The following is a 20635-nucleotide window of genomic DNA, read 5'->3' on the forward strand; positions in this document are numbered from 1 at the left end:
AATTTATATAGGTTTATAATAGTGTTCACTGTGGTGCTGACTTATGTATCTTTGTGAAAGACTCAAAAAAAAAAAATATAGTTATATATAGTTTTTGCCTTCCTCTTCTACATCTTTCCAGCTTTAAAACAGGGGTCTCTAAAAAAACTTGCTCTGTGAGTGTTATAATTTCATGATTATTGTTACTTTTCAGATAGCTGCTGAAATAGCTAACTGGAGAGCCTCTCAGAATATCAATGTCTATGTCATACTAAGTTAATTTAAAGGTGAACAACTCCTTTAAACAGTGTGTGCAGAAAAGCACACATATCCTCAAAACTTGCCTCACCCAAATGTAACATTCCATTTTTTTTTTTTGTTTGGCATGGAGGTCTTTCATAGACTTTCAAAACTGTGAAGTATCACCAGCCTAAAACGCAACTTACTAATAGCAATAGTTGTTGTAGAAATGACTTTGAGCTAAAGCTTAAGCTGTATCTCCATTACATTTACTTGACCTGATCTCAGATGTATAGATGTACAATCTCAAATGTACATGTCAGAACAGGTTCTGTATAAGTATAACTGTCAGCTCCTGACCTGCCTGAAAACTCATTTACATAATTTTGAGTATGGAATTTTTTAAAAACACATTTTACAGGGATATCAGGGCTCACTTAGCTGCTACATTAGCGTCTGTGTGTGACATATAGCCACACTCTTACGCTTTCATTAGTGGCTTCTAGTTTTAATGGCATGTTGGGACAATGTGCAATAGGGAGTCTAGTGCTTAATATTAGAATGAATGTGTATACATGTATTTTCAAGTGTATATGTCTCTTGATCTCTTTGTATTAGCTACTGTAGTCCTGAAAAGTAATTTAGAACAGACATACAAGGATAACGTTAAAATAGAAGTGTAATTGTAATATGAAGGTACATATGCAGTTTTATATGTCTTTGTTTCTGCATACCGTATAAACTCTAGTATAAGCCGATCCGAATATAAGGTACCTAATTTTACCTAAGAAAACTGGAAAAACTTATTGACTTGAGTATAAGCCATGGGTGGGAAATGCAGCAGCTACTGCTAAGTTTTAATTATCAAAATAAATACTAATAAAATTACATTAATTGAGGCATCAGTGGGGTATATGTTATTCAATATTTATTTCAAAGAAAAACAGTAAACTAGCTCTGTAAGTGGAGAAAAGGGTCAACAAAAACAATATGAGTACTACCCCACGCTCATTGCACATTGGCAAACTGGTAGCAGACCCAGTCCCGGAGGGATGTAAAGGGAAATAAGTATTGCTAGTGGGAGCCTAGGCCAGGGCACTGGAGGGTCTGGTTGCAGGTGGCCTAATTTGCACACAAAAGAGAGAGGGTGCTACTCTAGAGGGACCCGACTCGAGTATAAGCAGAGGGGGACTTTTTTCAGCACATTTTGGATGCTGAAAAACTAGGCTTATACTAGAGTATATACAGTAATTCTTTTTTTCCCCTCTGATTTAAAGCTGCTGGCCTACTGTACCGATATCTGATCAGGACCAGCTTGAAAAGGTCTTAATGTGGACTGCGTTGGGCTGTTAATGTAGTCCTTTTGACTGCAAAACAGTGATATAAAGCGGCAGGCAATGCTCCCCCACTCATACCCCCCCACTCACCATAGAAAAGTTGGCTAATTCTTAATATTGTGCTCTTTTTATACTTAACGAAATTGTTTTTGCAGAGTTAATATGTTCCTTTTAATAAGGAAATTTATATGTAAGTGTTCAGTTTCAGTTTTTGTTCTGCTGTAAGGTTATCAAAGACCTACTTCAAGTAGTTATTGTTTAATAATTTCCTCTATTTGCTAATTAGTATCAAAATTATATTGAACTTTCAGAAGACTTGCAGGATTGCACTTGTTGATATTTTCTTTGGCAGGCAGATTGGAAAGAAGGAAATAATATAGGGGGTGATTACTGGGTGTATGAAAACACATCCAAGTTTCCAAGTTGGAGTACTTGGCACAGTGATTTGTTTTCATCTCATTTGTGCTCCATTTAGTTTCCTTTGCAGTGTATTGCCTTCTTCCCACAGCTTTAGAGCTGCATCCTGTTTCCTTCCTCAAACAGACGTCAAGCTCTGGCATTCCTGCACCAGTAATTGTTGAGCTGTCTACAACCTAAGGACCTACAGAAATGTTTGTATGTGGGATACTTCCACACACTGATGTCAGCCTTAAGTGGAATATCTTTGTGGGATTTCCTTTAGAGGCAACATTTAACAGCCAATTAATTGAAAGTGGTTTTTCTGTAATATTCTGTGTACTACCCAAGAAATGAAATTGCTCAACGGGATGCCTCTTTATAGGAGTCAAATCATTTTCACTGAAAAAGCATAATTTTTTTTAATTGGGCAACTTCCAAAATACCCAGACTCAGAGTGCTTGGTTCTGTTTTGGTTTCTCCCCTTCTCCATGCTGGCCTGTGGGGGCATTGTAGGCTCCAACAGGCATGAGGACTAGTATAAACTACATCTCTAGCCTCAAATATGCACTTAGTCCAGAGTGAAGGGTCCATGCACAAGTAAGGTTAATACTCCATTGCTTTGGATTAGTTACTGTCAAACAAATGTTTTCGGTAATAGCAAGACTATTTGTCATTTCAATCCCCATTCCTTAATAATCCATGACAAGTGCTAAAAGCCCTTCAAAAATAGTATTTGGTACAACACTCATTTTAATATCTAGGTCTGGTTTATGTACTTGTCTTGTGATATATTAATTTTGTGCTTGGAAGTGCTTCCACATATTCTTTAATTGTATTATACTTTATTCCTGTGGGTTACAAAGATCATTCATCATTTGCATCAGCTATTGCCCCAGTAGAGCTTACAGTCTTAAGGTCACACACACTAGGGTCAATTTCATCAGGAACCAATCGACCTCCCTGTATATTTTTGGAGTGTGGAAGGAAACTGGAGTAACCATAGGAAACTCATGCAGACACTAGGAAATTTGTGAACGCTTTACAGATTGCACCCAGACCCCCCAGCTCTGTGAGGCAGCAGTCCTAAACGTATACTAAAAAGTTGATCACACAGCTTAAGCTTTTAGTCGTTTTCCTATGAACATTCAGATATTGATTGTACGTTTAAATGCCACAATCTAAAACTAACATTCAGCTTGAAATTGTAATTAAAAAAACAAATCGGAGGATGTTCTGAACATAAAATAACTGGCAGACAACAATCATTAGAAAGTGACTTCCCAGAAATGCACTGTAGGTCCCCCAAGGACAATACATGAATAGATTTTATCGTTATAAGGCCGAAATTTCGAAACCTGTCTGATCAGCTAAATGACCAATCGCCATGGAACGAAAACTATCGGGACAATAATTCGGTGCCCGGATAATTCGGTCCAAAAATCACATGAAACTACGTTCATACACAGTTCAAGATACTTTAGGTATCTTTTGCCCAAAAAGACCGAGAGAATGTTAGTCTGTGGACAAAAGGTTTATAGGGGATGATAACAGGGGAAGGTGATGAACAGTGAAAACCATGTCAAAGAGTTAGATATTTTTTTTTAAGATACAGGTATGGGATCCATTATCTGGAAACCCGTTATCCAGAAAGCTCCGAATTATTTGACGGCTGTCTCCCATAGACTCCACTGTAATAAATTAATCGAGATTTTTAAAAATGAAAGAATAAAACTGCTTATTTAATGTTTAAATGATTTTTAATAGACTTAATTTATAGAGATCCAAATTATGGAAAGACCCTTTATCTGGAAAACCCCACAGGTCCCAAGCATTCTGGATAACAGGTCCCATACCTGTAGTTATTATGCTACAAAGTACATGGAAAAGCATCATGTGTTGCACAGGTATGGGATCCTTAATCCTGAATCCTGTTATACAGAAAACCCCAAATTACAGAAAGGCCACCTCTCATAGACTATTTTAATAAAATAATTCAGGATTTTTTTCTCCATAATAATAAAACTATACCTTGTACTTGATCCCAACTAAGATATATTACCGGTATGGGACCTGTTATCCAGAATGCTCGGGATCTGGGGTTTTCCGGATGAGGGGTGTTTCCGTAATTTGGATCTCCATACCTTAAGTCTGATAAACGATTATTTAAACATTAAATAAATCCAATAGGATTATTTAGCCTCCGATAAGGATTAATTATATCTTGGTTAGGATCACATACAAGGTACTGTTATATTATTACAGAGAAAAACTAAATAATTTTTAAAAATTAGAATTATTTGCTTATAACGAAGACAATGTGAGATTGCCTTTCTGGATAATGGGTTTCCGGATAAGGGATCCAATACCTGTAATCCTTATTGAATGCAAAACAATCCTAATGTTTAGATGATTTTTTTTAGTAGATTTAAGGGCTTATTTATCAATTTTCGAATTTGTAAAGTTAGTTTTTCTAAATTGATTTAACCCTCATATCGAATGTTTACCACTTTATTAAATAAGTGAACTTGTGTGATTCAAAAAAACTCGAATACAACTCGTAAACTCGAATTGACAATATGGCTTGACTTTGCCTTGGACGACTCCCTTGACTTCTATAGAAACTCGCAAGCTTTTAGATTCCGAAGTTTTACATTAGAGTTTTCAGATTGTTTGTACTTAATAAATAGCAGACGTTCGAGTTTTCGAAGAATAACTCGAGTTAGAGTTTTTTAAGAGCAAAAAAACTCAAATCAAAGTAAAAAACAAACTCGCACTTTGATAAATCACCCGCTTAATAAATGGACATCCAAATTATAGAAGAACTCTTATCCAGAAAACACCAGATCCCGAGCATTATGAATATCAGGCCCCATACCTGTATAACAAATCTATGTTTTGTTAAATAAAATGATTTTACAGTATTCAAAATAAATTTAATTTTGCTGTTGGATCTATGAAATGGGCTCAATTCAACTTATGACATGCAATAAACCAAGCTTGGTCTGGAAATGAAGCACTAACTGTAGCATTGATGTACATAGCAGTTTACCTTCACAAACCATTATTTTAAATTGTACATCACAAATTTTATTAACCTTTTTTTTTTTTTAAAGTGATTTCTATTTGTTATATTTCTGCAATGTAAAATTAGCTATCTTAATTTCCCCCTCACTCATATTTCCAAGTGGCAGCACTATTAGGCAGGTTGCTGAATGTCTAAACTGTTGTGTTACTTATACTTTCCCTGCAACATCAGAAAAATGTCAGTACCTAATGTATCAAATTGTAACAGTTGCTCCATTGCAGACTTTAGTAATTCCTAGGGGTGCCTTCAATGTAGGGGCTAAATCTCCTGCTGAAAAATCAACGTCTGTATTGAACATGAGAAGGTGATTTGCCCATTAAATTAATGCTGCAGTCAGGGCTTTATTTAAAGTTTAGAAGAAGTCTATATGTCAACCAGAATAAATGTCTATAACAATTCTAATTCTTGGTAATAACATTTGGGGTTTAATTTTTGTTTATTTCAGTAACTGAAGCTGGATTTGGTGCTGACATTGGGATGGAGAAGTTCTTCAATATTAAGTGTAGAGCATCTGGGCTGGTTCCGAATGTTGTTGTTCTAGTGGCAACAATTAGAGCTCTGAAAATGCATGGAGGAGGACCAAATGTGAGTTACCTTGAAACATGTTCTCTCTTTTTTAAAATGTCCACTATCCTAAGCATAGAAACATTTATCTTTTTTTTTGTGTTTGCAAGCAATCTGGATTTACAAACCTCTCTAATTATACTGTTTATTGTAGAGGTTACTGTGCCCTACAGTAATATTTTCTAGATTCCCAAACCTTGGGAATGATGGTCTGTTTCCTGCACTTCAGTGGGAGGCAGAACTGGCACAGATAAATAGGAAGCATGTGATTATAGTGTATTGTTCATCTTTAGTATTCCATTAGTTTCCTGGTATTCCAAGCAATTCCCAGTCTAGGTAGGAAAGCTTGTTTTAAGGGGCTTGACAAAACGTCTTGGTTCCCATAACTTTCTAATATGGAACAAGGAAATGGACTCTGCTGCTGCCTGCCTCAGAACTTGGATTTATTAGTTAAACCCTGGAGCATCTGTGTAAGTGGGAAGTTTCCTCTAGTTATTTACAAACTGTGGCATATGACTAATAGGATGGTGTAATATACCTCGATTTGCTGTAAGTTTACCATACAGGTATAGAATCCATTATCCTGAAACCCATTATCCTGAAACCCATTATCCAGAAAGCTACAATTATACAGGGAGGCCTTCTCGCATAGACTCCATTTTCGTCAAATAATAAAAATGATTTCCTTTTTCTATATAATTATAAATCAGTACCTTGTACTTGATCCCAACTAAGGTATAATTCATCCTTATTGGAGGCAAAACAGTCTTGTTGGGTTTCATTAATGTTTAAATTATGTTTAGTAGACTTAAAGTACGGTATCCAACTTACAAAAAGGGCCCTTTATCCAGAAATCCCAAGTGCTGAGCCTTTTGGATAGCAGGTTTCATACCTCTGCTGGAAACTGTCACTATAAGATTTATTAGATTATGAATTTAATGATGTGCATAATTTTTTTTACATCAGGTGTGAGTGCCAGCACTGCAGAAGACATGCATTTATAGATCATCGTCGTTAAACTAAAGGCTGATAAAGTATTAGGCTAGAAATAAAAGGGTTGGTGCACTAATCTGAAGTAGCAGAAGCCTACTAAGACTAAAGATTTGTTCCTCCTGAACCTCTGGAAACCCATTGCCCTAAGGGCAAGGTCATACATAGCATAGATGCAGGCACACAGCAGCGTAGGTAAGCGGATCTGCGTCTCTTAGCCTGACTGAAAAATGCAGGGCTGAGTGAAGCAGATCTTTGCTCCATGTGTGACCTTGCCCTAAAGGTGTCTTTCTGCTAGTGGCAAAAAAACCTGTTCAGCACTCTACAGTCTAGAGCTTTAAAGGAGAAGGAAAGGCTAGTAAAGAGTTAATCTCAAGCTGCTGGCATACCTTCATTTGTCTCAAAAGTGCCCTTAAGTCTCCCCATATTTCACCTGTTCAGAATATCTAAAGCCAAACAGGAAGAAAAAATGCTGAACTCTGTAAAGAAAGTTCCCATAATGCCTCACTTCTGTACAGACATGCAGACCAAGTGAACATGCTCAGTTAGTAAGAGTCCGCTTCCTGCTGATTGGCTCAGATCCACATTCCTAAGGGGGGGGGTGAGTTTTTAGCATTCTTGAGGGAGGGGGGAGCAGGAAAGAGCAGAGAGCAGAAAGCTGTGTGTCTCTGGCACAGCAATTACAGACACAACTAATCTTTTGATAGAGGACTCAGTGCAGCATTTCTGTGAGTGCTTATGGCTGTATTTACATAGACCTTTCTGATAAAGCTTACTTAGTTTTTACCTTTCTTTCTTTTTTAAGCTGCAGTAAAGCAATAAAGTGAAAACATTTTATCAAATCCTGTACACGCTTGTGTGCATTTCTGTATATTTGTCTAGTTACTGATAGGGTATGGTTTTGGATTTTGGAGTGCCTCTATATACTAGCTTTGTTGCTGTGCAGTCACCTGAGGTATCTGCTAAAATATATCTACAACTCTGCTGTATCCAATATTTTCTTCTAGATTTATAGTTATTTGACCTCCTTATGGACACCCCAAAGTAACTCAAAATTAAAATTTTAAAATGTTGTTGTTTTTTTTTCAAATCTAATGTTTATTTGATGATTGTGTCCTTTTAAACATGTTGTCTCTGCTGTGATTTCAGGTTACTGCTGGTGCACCTCTTGCAAAAGAATACACCGAAGAGGTAAGGATCTAGCTGTGTAATTAAGTCTTTAATAAAATCACATATTTTGAAACATAATGTGAACAAAAATAAATAATTCCTTTATTTATAAGACATACAGTATAGCAGAGGAAGAGCCCAGCTAAAGAAAGCAGGTGTGCATATAGTTTAAAAAACACTGCCTAAAGAATTATACCCACAAGCATATATATGCATATATGATTGTTCCACTGCAGCCAGGTTGCATTTTATCCATAAAAATAGATCTTGCAGCCAAACACATGGGTACATACCCTAAGGCAGGGGTGGGCAAACTACGGCCCGCCACAGGCCACTTCAGGCCCGTTGGTCTTTTTAATCCAGCCTGCCAAGGGTTGGTGTGTCTCGCTCTGTCCTAACTCCGCAAGTCTCATTACACGATACTTGGCGTCAAGATTTCATTTAAGCGCCGTCCCTCCCCATCTGTAAAATTCTTAAAGTCAACGTGGCCCCTGAGCCTAAACATTTGCAGTTCACTGACAGCAGGGGGCCAAGTAAGCGCAGCACAGCTAGGCACCCCTTAAGAACCAAATCCCACTTAGCCCCCTCTGATGATGGCCCTATCTGCACTTAATTCATTTACCGGATTCTGCCAAATCCTCAATATATTATGATGGATTTGGCTGAACCCTGAACTTAATCCAACCACTAATTTCAGTTTGCAAATCAGGGTAATGATGGGTTGAAAAGAAAACTACAGACTTCCTTGCTTGTGTTGCCAAAGGTACATGAATTTAAGAGTTCAGATTCAGTTTGACCAGGCACTTAGATTTATCTGAATTGTGCTGATAAAAGACTCAGATTAAACTTAATCCAGAACCGAATTCAAGATTTGGTGTGTCCCTAAATATGTTTAGACTAAATCTGATAGGTGCTGACATAAACTTTAATCTGGTTATGGCTACTTATGCCAACCTATATTCTTTAATAAAGGAATATTCCCTAATGAAATTTAGCACATTATGGGAGGCTCTAGATACCCATTCAGGTAAATGGCAGACTGCATAGCTACAACCAGTTTGGGAAGCTTCACCACTGAAAAATACCAGCAGAGAAAGTACCATAATGCAATTATCCTTAAAAAAATCTAAGTGTATCAAAGCAATTAAAATATCTATGTACTATTGTCCTTTGTCTGTAAAAGCTGTTTGTGCCTCAGAAATACCACTATAGTTTCAATACAAACAGAGATGATGTGTAGCCATGAAAGTAGTTAATTAAATTGAAATAGGGCTAAATGGCACAGGTTACATAGCAGGTAACAGAAGATCTGCAAAACACCATTGTATTCTACAGAGTTCATTTGTTGTTTGATATGTAATATGTGCCTTTTATCCTTTTCTCCAGCTTGAATGGCTGCCCCTGTGTAGTGGGCAAACACAATTTTACCAGTGCAGGGCGATAGTACATTATAATTTTATTCAAAACATTTTCATTTTTTGGTGTTACTGTTCCTTTAAGGCAAACAAGGCAGTCACTGATAACTTAATATCTTTAAATCTGCTGATTGCTGATCAGTTTTTGAGGCTGTGAATTTGTTTGTTTTTTCTAAATCGAACACTCTCATGTTGAATGCTTGCTTATTTATTAATAAGGAAAACTCGTTTGAATAAAAACTCTAATATCTTGAAATTTTCGTCTTTTTTGCACTTAATAAATACCAAAAAAATTGTCTTTTTGAAACATAATTTGAGGTATTTTTAGCGCAAAAAAATTCAAACTCAAAAAATCGAGCTCAGGCATTGATAAATTTCCCCCTAATTGTAACTACTATCCATTGTGCCACTGGAGTTCCCAGGAGATCCAGGACATATGGGAGTCCTGCATGCATCGTATGTCTCTATACAATAATATTCTCATAAATCTATGGATATATCTGTCACCTGTAGTAAATGCACTGTAGATGGCACTATGAATTAGAGCATAGACTGGCTTGTTTGATAAACTTGTTTACATGCACAATAATGCTAGCAACTTGATAGTGGTTGGCAACAGACTCTAAATAGATCTTTTGTAGTTTGATTCAAAGCACAAGCCTAGCCATATGCTTAAGCATTCATATACACAACAACAATTACAAATTATTTATATATAGCCCAAAGCAGGAAGAAATTATCCTTTATTTATGTAGCGCCACATGTTACACATTGCTTTACAGAGATTCTTCATCATTCACAATCTGTGCCCTCAGAGGAGGCCCCATTCATACACACACACATTCACACTATGGGTATTTTTTGGAGTGTGGCAAAACATGCAAGCTCCCTGCAAGTAGTCTCCAGGACACAAGAATTGCAAGGCATCATTCCTAACAACTGTGCCACCATGCTGCCATATAAAAAAATTCTTGTGTATATACATCTTTTCACATGCAACAAATTTTTATTTGTTTTAAATATGATTTTTTTCCCCCTGTATTCCAGAATCTTCAGCTTGTTCAGAATGGCTGCTGCAATTTGCAGAAGCAAATTCAAATTGCTCAGAAATTTGGAGTCCCTGTTGTTGTTGCCTTAAATATTTTCAAGTAAGTGGGTTTACCTATTAGGGAACGGGTACATGGGGGGAGATTAGTTGCCTGCGATAACAGAGATTTGTCGTAGCGTGTCTAATCTCCCCGTTTACCCCTGCCCTTATGCAGTTAGTATGAGTTCAGTCATTTGTTTCATTTGCTGAAAGATTCGCTTGTTTGGCAACGTTGAAAAACAAGCAGATCTTTCCCCAGTATGCCAACTTTGAGGTGGGAGATGTTGGACCGATCTGATTGTAAACAAATTGATGTGGTCTTGCTTAATTGGGTGGCAGGGCAAGAACTGAGTTTGGGCCTGCAAAGATCCCTCAGGGTGAACAGTCAGATCACATTGATGGGATGCAGGCCATCAGGGCAAGGACTGCAACAGCAAGCCTCTCCCAGGGCTCCATAAATGGGCCCATTAATTTCCGACTCCGACCATTGCCAGCTTTTATCTGCTCCTGTATGGCCATTTTTAGCCATGCAGGATTTTGTGTGACACCATCCCATGAACTAAACACTAAAAACCTTATTGAGGGGTCAGTGTGTTTAACATTCTGGATAGTAGGTTTCATACCTGTACTTGTTAACAATAATAATACTTTCACCGTCCACAGGGGAAAGGGCTATGTGTAACATACAGGAATGCACACTTGTGCACCTTCATAAGGAAACTTACAAAACACAAAATGTAAAACAATGAAGACCATCTGCAATGAAGACCATCTGTGTGTTAAAATACTTCTGTGTATATCATACAAAGTTTTATTTCAAGTTGGGCTTTTAGTTTCCATTCTGTTATGTTTTGGCTAATATGCAATACTTACAGCTAAAGGACACAGAGGCTAAGTTGGCTAAAAAAATGCTTGAGAAAGAATGAAAGTTGTAATTTTAAAATGTTAAGAACAGAAATGAATATATTTTATGGATTGTTTTCCTTGCCTTAACAGGACAGATACTTGGGCTGAGATTGAACTGGTGTGCAAAATTGCAAAGGATTCTGGAGCCTTTGACGCAGTCCCATGTAATCATTGGTCAGTCGGAGGCAGAGGAGCTGTAGAAATAGCCCAGGCTGTCAAGGCAGCAGCAAACCAAGAGAATAACTTCCAATATTTGTATGACCTCAAGGTAAGACCAATATAGAAAGACTGAATTAAGACTGAAACAGTAAGCTGATTGCAAGCTTCCAAGATAGAAAAGGCAAAGCATGAAGAAATTTCAGTTCTCAATTTTTCTATATAACAAATTAAAAGGTAACCTAATATAGTGCACCTCTACAGTTTGTAATTTGTCATGTTTGATAAACCTGGGCAAACTCACTGCTTTTTATTAGATACGGTGGCTAGAATCTATAATGCTTTTTTGCTGCGATTATTATTTCAATGTTGTAGACCAGTGCTGCCCAACTGGCGGCTTGCGGCCCCCTCTGTGTGCTCCCCCACCTGTCTGGCTGCTGTGACTGCTTACCTTTGTGTAAGCTTTATATTGTATCAATACTGAGAATAACTGTCCCCCTGCATTGTTCACGCCTCAGATTTAGGCTGCAATCCTCCTGTATTGTTTAAACATGTAATCCCCAGTATTTTTCACACCTTTTAATTCCTGCATTGTTCACCCTCTGCATTGTTCACATGGTCAGATTGTACGCCTCCACATTGTTCCCCTGTTGACCCCTCAGACAGTGCCAGCATTGTGTTATTGTATGTATGGCACACATTGAGAAGGGTAGGGCAGGGAGAGCATGGCACACACAGGTAGCATAGAGCAGGCAGAGTATGGCACACACAGGCAGCGTAGGGCAGGGAGAGTGGCACACACAGGCAGCCTAGGGCAGGCAGAGTATGACACACATAGGTAGGGTAGGGTAGGGCAGGCTGAGTATGGCACACACAGGCAGTACTCTGCCTGCCCTATGCTGCCTGTGTGTGTCATACTCTGCCTGTCTTATGCTGCCTGTTCTGGGAGTTGATCATTTGGAAATAGTCATTATATGGTCTCTAAGGTGTGTAATTATATGCTGGGGGTTGCTGTGCTATCCACAGGGGTGGAGGAGGCATATGGATTTAAGGGTATGGCTTAATATGACATAATTAGTTATTTTACATATGAATGAAGGGTGATATCCCTACATTGATCATCAACCATTTGGGTTTTTGCTGTGCTGCCACCATTAGTGTGGTTATGGTCTTAAAAGCTCTTATGATAACATGACAGTGTGGTTTAAAAAAGGGGAGTGGTAAAAACTGACTTCCATTATCGGCCCTCCACCATGTAGGCCAGAAAAATTCTGGCCCTGGGTACCACAGAATTTGGACAGCACTGCTGTAGACTATAGCGTGTATGGCAATGACACTCAAGTTACTGAATGCCAGCATTGTAGCTTTCACATTTCTCCCTAACTGTGACTTGGCTTTGCAAGCTGCCTGATTACTCTTGATCTTGTTCAGCTGAATTTGTCAGCACCTTAAGGGTTAAATGTGTAGAGAGAAGTTCAATGTCCTTGTGCCACGTTTATGCTCTAGAACAGTGAATTTCAGAATTGCCTGTGTCATGGGCCATTTGTCTGTTCTCTAACATGTTTACTGGCTAGATTACTAAATAAAAAAAGAATGCTGTCATAACAATGAGATTGATCAAAATATTCAGCATGATGGTGCCCACTAAAACCTCTTGTAGGGCCATATCTGGCCTGCTGGCCTTAAGGTGGACTGCCCTGCTCAAAAAAGTCCATAAAAATTGTTTTTGCACCATATTCATGTAACTGTGTTGCTCTTTTTTTAAGCCAGTTTTTTCTTATTTTAAAATTATTGCAGTAGAGCTTTGTGGACAACCTGTTTTTGGATTTGCAGGCATTGGTTTCCCAGAGCAGTTCTATGTAATATGGATTAACCCCCACAATGCACAGTTTTGCATACTGTGATTTTCTGTAGCAGTTTATAAATCTGAAGTGGATTTTAAAGATCCTTTATGAGCTGCCACAGTACCGCTATACAATCATTATACAACTCAACCTCTGTGTTTCGTGGCAAGTTCCTTGGCCATCCTAGACTCACAGGCAGTGCATTGTCAGTACTTCCTTCCGATAATAAAGCAACCATTATTAACATTTTTAAAGGTCAGTTCTGTCCTAAAGGAAGAAAATAAAAACAAAAATAATACCCTAGATTTGCACGTGAGGCCTTTGAGACTGTGATCTGAGAAATATAGTTTTTTTTTTTTTTTTTTTTTTTTTACAGTTGTTATATCTTAGACTTATAGTGTTATAAAGTGTAATTTGGCCATTCCGTGCATGGAGTTACAGAAAAAACAAAGTAGTAGCAGGAATTGAACCACAAAACATATGCAATTTTATATTTTTAGATGGAGGGAGTTACTTAGCAAAACCTAAAAAAAAATGTTTACACATAAATTTATTTTATTGACCTTGCAAATTGCCCTAATTAAAAAAAAAAAATGAAAGCTTATATATATTACTTCCTTTTTTTCAGTTTTTCCCTACCGATATCCTTACTTGTTGGTTGTCAGAAAAAGCAGTTGGGCAGTGACACTTCCTGCAGTCAGGGTTGGCGGTATTGAAGGAGAGCTGGGCATGCAGATGTGATACCTGGCAAAGGGAGGGTGGGACAAGAGTGCTGTTTGTAGGGAAGGCCTGGGCATGACTGGTGGGCACCAAAATGACATCACAAAGAGCGCCTTCCAAGACTGCATGCCCTGTCCTCCCTTAGTGAGAAGCAGTACAGCCTGTGTTAGTAAGTGCTGACGTATGCTATATGTCGCCTTTAAAGCATATGCCGGTCTACCAGGGACTTTGATGTGATTGACTGGTAGGCCGCGATTGACATATTGGGCACAACTGGTATAAAATCTGGATTACAGACTTCTGTCTATAGAAACTGGTAAATAAGCTATAATAATATTGTGGCCGGGGGTCTGTAAATATTTACACACACACATTTTTATTTTATTTTTTTATATCAATGGTGAAAACCTTTTATTCTTCACAGCTTTTAAAGGGAAGTCCAACAAAAATGAAAACATTACATAACCAAGAAACTTGATCACGGGAAAAGTTCAGCTTGACACCATAATTCTGTTTTTGTTACATGAGACTCCAAACATTGTGCTGCTTTCACACTTAGCAGATGTGCAGATTCATTTCAGATGACAGATTTGATTTTACCCAAAAACTGACTGGCCTTGTGTAGAAAAGTATGACTGGTTTTGAAAGATGCATATTATTGACATTTCAGAGGACCAAAATACAAGTTATCTATGTATTTTTGCCTTTATTTTAGCTTGTAATCTGCTATTATCTTTATTGTAATTTTGGCTACAAGGCTTTTACTGGTATCCTTGAAGCTTTGGTGCAAGGAAATGGAAATGGAGACGGCACATCCTTCATTTAGTATGGGGCACAGGAGTTTAGGCAGTCCACAGGGTAATCAGTAGCATAGTGGATTCATGCATTCTCATTAATTGTCAACAAACTCCAAACAAAAGGGATGGCAGAGAATTTTACCAAAGTGTGTGTCTAGCCCTACCAAAGAGCAATCTGAATCAATCAAAATATCTGCCATATTTACTATTCCCACATTGCAAAAAAACTTGCTGCATTGCTGTTACTCTTTTTATACCCATTTCCCACTGTGAGGTTAACAGACTGCATACCTATAGGGATTGTGGACAAAATATTTATACTATATTACATTTAGTTATGGGAAAAGCTATATTTTGTACCATTAAAGTATCTATGGCTTGTCAGTAGCAGAATGTATAGAGATGCACATAAACTATTCATTCTGTTTGTGTTTTTTAGCTTCCAATTGTAGAAAAGATCAGGACCATTGCTCAGCAAGTGTATGGAGCAGCTGACATTGAGCTGTCCCCAAAGGCAGAATCCAAAATAGAAGTCTACACTAAACAGGTATGTAAAATTACAATTTACTATTTGTTTTTTTTTTTTTACTCTTTAGTCTTGTTTTTTTTTTTAGTCTTTTTGTTTTCCTTCATAGAGAAATTAAGTTGCCCACAGCAACATAGCTGGCATGTAAATAACAATTTTTGCTATGTCTATAAAATAGTTTTAGTAGTATAGTAGTAGTCTGACAAATAAAAGAAATGTATGGCATAGCATTGTCTGTATTTCTTCCTAATAAGAGCTGCAAACTGAGGGTTCCAGGCTTATCCTAAGTGCCTCCGCAATATTATTGGGAGAGACTGGAGTCTGGATACGTATTCACTGCACTATTTATTTTTGCGTCTAAAACAGGCATCATTTGTGTGGCCAAAGGCAATTCTTCATCTTTGTCTTGGGTGGTCATGTAAGGGTTTTCTTTAGTATCAAAAAGGCAAGCAATACACATTGTGGAATCATCATGATATTTATTCAGGTGGTCAGATTTTTACAGCATGAGGATAGTTTTGTCATCACCATATAATCATGAGCAGAGGCTGGCCCCTGTCTTTTCAGTAGAGTAGAGTAGAAACCCTATTGCATCAGGAGACTAAGATTCTGTACAGGTATTGGACCTGTTATCCAGAATGCTTAGGGCCTGGAGTTTTCTTAATAAGGGTTCTTTCCGTATTTTTGATCACATACCTTAAGTCTACAAAAAAGTAATTTCCAGAAAAAGTAATGTGGATTCGTGCAGCTAAGTTACACCAAATTACTGGTTCATTACAGAGAACAAAAGGAAATCCTTTTTTTAAAAAAGTGGATAGTTTGATTAAAATGGAGTCTATGAGAGTTGGCCTTCCTGTAATTCAGAGCTTTCTGGATAATGAGTTTCCAGGTAACAGATCCCAGAACCTGCATTGTCTTTTGAATAAGCCCATCACACCAGGCCTACTGGTGTCTGTGTATAGCTGTTGCATATGTTTATGCGCTTGACCCAGATTGCACTATGGCATATATATAATATTTTAATACAGGTGTGTCAGTGCTCTTTCAAACAGTGTACCTGTGCCTTACCCAACAATAGACCATTTACATTATTAATATAGAAGCTTATTTTCCACTTTAAAATACCTTATGGAGAGCTTAACTGGTGCCTGATAAAATTGACCCTACTCTGTATGAAGGTCACAGACCTTAGGCTGTAAGATCCACTGGAGCAGAGACTCATGTGAATAATATATATTCTCTGTAATGCACTGTGGAAATGTGTCGGCACTAGATTAATACCAGGAAAGAAGTAGAACTCTCCTTAGTGCTAATTAGCCAATATAAAGCCCTAGCCTCCAAACACCTGCACCAGTGTATCACTATTTCCATTATACAGTAAAACAAATAGTTGGACAATCAACCTGTAACTGACAAACCCAATATGAGCTATATGTATTTATTGTATTGAACTCTTGGCTCATGAGTTTATCTTTTATCCATATTATATTAACAAAAAACAGATAAAATCAAATGTAAGGATCATCAGTAAAATAAATATCAGTGTTCATCATAGTCATTTGCATTACAACTTGTGCAGATTTATAAAATAGTTATTCAAATTTCAAACTGAGGAATGCAGAATAATTCCCAACAGTTCTATCTTTTTTTTGTCAAACTTTTTCGGAGTGTCAGGGAGGTTTTTTATAAATTAACACATTTATTAAAGCTGATAAAGCTTTTAGTTCAAGGAACTGCTTTGCATACCTAATCAAGTTAACAGGCCTGGATTTGTGGGAAGGTCACAAGGACCCGTGCCTAGGACGGCAGAACGTTAGGGTTGGCATGCCGCTTAGCAGCATCTGAATTTATTCTAAAGCACTGGGGATGTGCTGGAGTTTAGATAGGTCTTAATATCTCCCTAGTGCCAATTCCTAGTGCTCAGAACTTGACAAAAAAACCCACCCCTGTCCATACATACGACCACACGTTTGACTCCAAGTAGAGGACTGGAGTTGATAACAATGCAGGCCTAGTGGAGCCCTCTGTTTAAATCCGGACCTGCAAGTTAATTTCCTATGAGGTATTAGTGCTTAGTGCAGTTAGTGTTCAGCACAGCTCAACAGCAGCCCTGAGCACAAGTATACATCCAGTCATCAATCCCATGTGCAAAACACATGTGTTGATAAACAAGTTGTCCACCCTGGAATAAAAGATTCCCCAAATGGGAAGATAAATTGTGTTATGAGCATTATTAAGCTCATCAAAAAAATATAAGAGTTCTCAGGCCAGTATAACCCATCATGATTAAGCCATCATAGACTCAGGAAGACCACAGCTAGAGGAATAATACTATATTCCTAATTAGCCCAGCAGTGATAAATATGAAGATCCAAAATGGCAAATTAGCTTATAACAGCTTGGCACCTGTAAACTCCTCCCCTAACTTCACGAAGAATAGGTGTCTGCTTTCCAGAGCAGAGTGCCAACCTATGCTTTAAATCATAGACCTGTTCCCTGGCTTGGCCTGGTCTCCTATGTTTAAGAAGTGTATGGCTTGGGTGCCATATCATTTTCCTGTATATCCAGGGCATAAGACTCGGAAATAAGATCTCAACTGTGCTAACGTGCATGGTAGATGTGGTCGGAAATACTATAAATCTAGAGGATTTATTGATATCCTCAGCAAAGTTGGTCAGCAAAAAGGACTGTTGCATCCCCTGCAAGTGGGGCTTGACAGCTGTGCACATCCTTTTTAATGCTTTAAAAATAAATAAATAAAAAGGAATAAGAAGTGAATGGTGGTCATGCAGTAGCCAGGAGACTTTTATCTCATGAGTGCACAATACATTTCTTTCTAAAATTCATAATTTGTTTTGATTTTTTTTCATAACTGGATTACAGATTTCACTGTAATTTAGTATGTGTCCGGGGTACATCCCGGTTATCTCAGATTAGTTCTTTTTCTTCCAGGATAATTTAATTTCCAGTCGCGTATCTTCCTCTGCTTGGTTTGCTAGTCAATCATAAATTTGATTCTTTGCATAAAATCTTCACCAAACTGTTGATTATTCTTAAAGGAGAAGGAAAGGTAAAAACTAAGTAAGCTTTATCAGAAAGGTCTATGTAAATACAGCCATAAGCACTCATAGAAATGCTGCACTGATTCCTCTATCAAAAGAAAAAGGATTTCTTGTCGATTTTATTTCCTGTGCCAGAGTCTGAGCAGCTCACTTCCCTCTCCTGCTCCCCCTCCCATAAGAATGCTAAGAACTTACTCCCCCCCCCTTAGGAATGCGTGATCTGAGTCAGCAGGAAGCTTCGTAATAGTCTTATGTATGTACAGGTGTCTTGGTGCAGGAGTGTGGCATTATGGGAATTTTCTTTACAGAGCTCAGCATTTTTTTTCCTATGAGGCTTCTGATCATCTGAACAGGAGAAATATGGGGAGACTTAAGGGCACTATTGAGAGAACTGAGGGTATACCTGCAGCTGGAGATAAATTCTTTATTAGCCTTTCCTTCTCCTTTAAGGGCAAGGGCAGACTAAGTGGATTGACAGCTTTCTTCCTCTGGAATTTTTTATTTATGCGGAGGAAAGTGGATCTGCTCTTATGCACACCCCCCCGAAGCTACATTGATAGGCCTGTAGTCAGCCTGTGTGGAACTACATGGAGCGGATATTGGCATGAAATTGCATAAATTCTCATTTTTGTACCAATATGCACCCACACAGGCCGATGCCAGGCCTGTCGATGGAAATACGTGGTTGTGCGCATAAGAGCAGAACCACTTTCCTGAACCTCTGTGGAGGAAAGCTGTCAGTCCAGTTAGTGTGCCCTTGCCCTTAGTGTAAGTGTGAGCACTTATTTTATCAGTCTTATCTGTATAACCTGTGTACTTCTGTTCAATGCAAAAAATATAGTTAAATAACATTTTACCTTAAAATTTTTTTTGACACAACTGGGATTGCCACTGGCAGGTATAGGAAGTTTTAAAGTGTTTACAGGCAGGAACCCTAGGTATAGCTTAAATCAATCCTTCTCTCCATGTTTACATTTTTGAATGGGCACAGGCATATTGCTTAGGGTTTTTTCTCAACTGAGAAAACTTAGGGTGTTTTCTCCTTCGACTGAGAAAATGCAACATTTACTGCCTTCTTAGATTTAATCTCTGGATTTATGGGTTTTTTTGGGGACAAAGCTTCAGCTAGAGGTGGTCGTGCTCTTGAAAACCCTTCAAGGTATCTGACTGATCACCCCATTGGCCAAACAGATCATTAAGATACGGCAGGACATGAACATGGACATGGTTAACCACAACCTACTGTTTGGTTCAATTGGAGCAACAGTCTGAACTATTTTGACAGCATGAAATAAAAAAGAGCAGCAGCTCCTCTTAATTTAAACTACAGATAATCTCCTTGGACAGATCCTTGCTACAAATAGGACAGCAGGATTGACTGTCAAAACCAACTCTCGAGTTGACATAGATGCACTGACTGTGTGTCTGACAGTTCACTTAGTGTGCCCTTGCCCTAATTGTAAACTGATATTTTATCTGTCTTTTAGATGTACAGTAAACTGTGTACCTCTGTAGAAAGACAAATATAGTTTTTGAGGGCAATATAGAATACTGAGGGCAATGCTATGGCACTTGATTTTTTTTTCTTAAATACAACAAATGGGGAGGTCCCAGGGAGGGGAGATTTTGCTACCTCATGGGGCAGAACTGTATTCTAGGTTCATTTCATTGTGTTTTCAATTTTATGTAGGAATAACTGAAAAGACTGTAGTCATTGAATTCTGAACCCTTGTTTGCTGTAAACGGGGTACCCCCTTAATATAATCTTGGTCATTTCATTACCAACCTGACTCAAGACCTTATTTGGCAAACTGAATATGTAATCATCATTGGACATCTCAGCCAGCTCTAATGCATACATATGGCAGGTGCTGATACAGCTGATGAAATGTACCTGAAAAGTCTACTTTTAGTATTATTTCTATATGATAATACATCTTTTTATCTTCTATGCAGCCTACGGATACAGAGTTAAGTGCATACTATATTGTTCACCATGCTAGGTTTTTAATAGAAATTCAATTTAACAAGTGTCCTTTGTTTTTTTAACAGGGTTTTGGAAACCTTCCAATCTGTATGGCAAAGACTCATCTGTCATTGTCCCATCAGCCGGAGAAGAAAGGTGTTCCTACAGGGTTTATACTGCCAATCAGTGATGTGCGAGCTAGTATTGGTGCTGGTTTCATATATCCTCTGGTGGGAACGGTAAAGTTTATTTATTTTTCTTGGTGTATTCTTGACCGCACCTGCTGGTCAGGTGACTGTGTGGTTAGACAGGTAAAGAGGGGTATTTTGTCTGCAGCCAAAGTGCCCTGTTCTGTGATAGGCCAGATACCGAATGTTCCAAAATATTTGTCT

The 20635-nt window shown here is 38.1% G+C and overlaps 1 protein-coding gene across 1 annotated transcript in view; it reads left to right on the forward strand.

Moving 5' to 3' along the window:
* mthfd1l (methylenetetrahydrofolate dehydrogenase (NADP+ dependent) 1 like) overlaps window positions 1-20635 on the forward strand; it is a 129372-nt gene that overhangs the window by 62156 nt on the left and 46581 nt on the right. Inside the window, 6 exon segments of the mRNA NM_001126699.1 lie at window positions 5486-5625; window positions 7744-7785; window positions 10227-10327; window positions 11263-11440; window positions 15129-15236; window positions 20330-20482. Of these exon segments, the coding sequence (NP_001120171.1) occupies window positions 5486-5625; window positions 7744-7785; window positions 10227-10327; window positions 11263-11440; window positions 15129-15236; window positions 20330-20482 (722 nt within the window).

The sequence above is a fragment of the Xenopus tropicalis genome, chromosome 5 (genome assembly GCF_000004195.4).
Source record: "Xenopus tropicalis strain Nigerian chromosome 5, UCB_Xtro_10.0, whole genome shotgun sequence".
Classification (NCBI taxonomy): Eukaryota; Metazoa; Chordata; class Amphibia; order Anura; family Pipidae; genus Xenopus; species Xenopus tropicalis.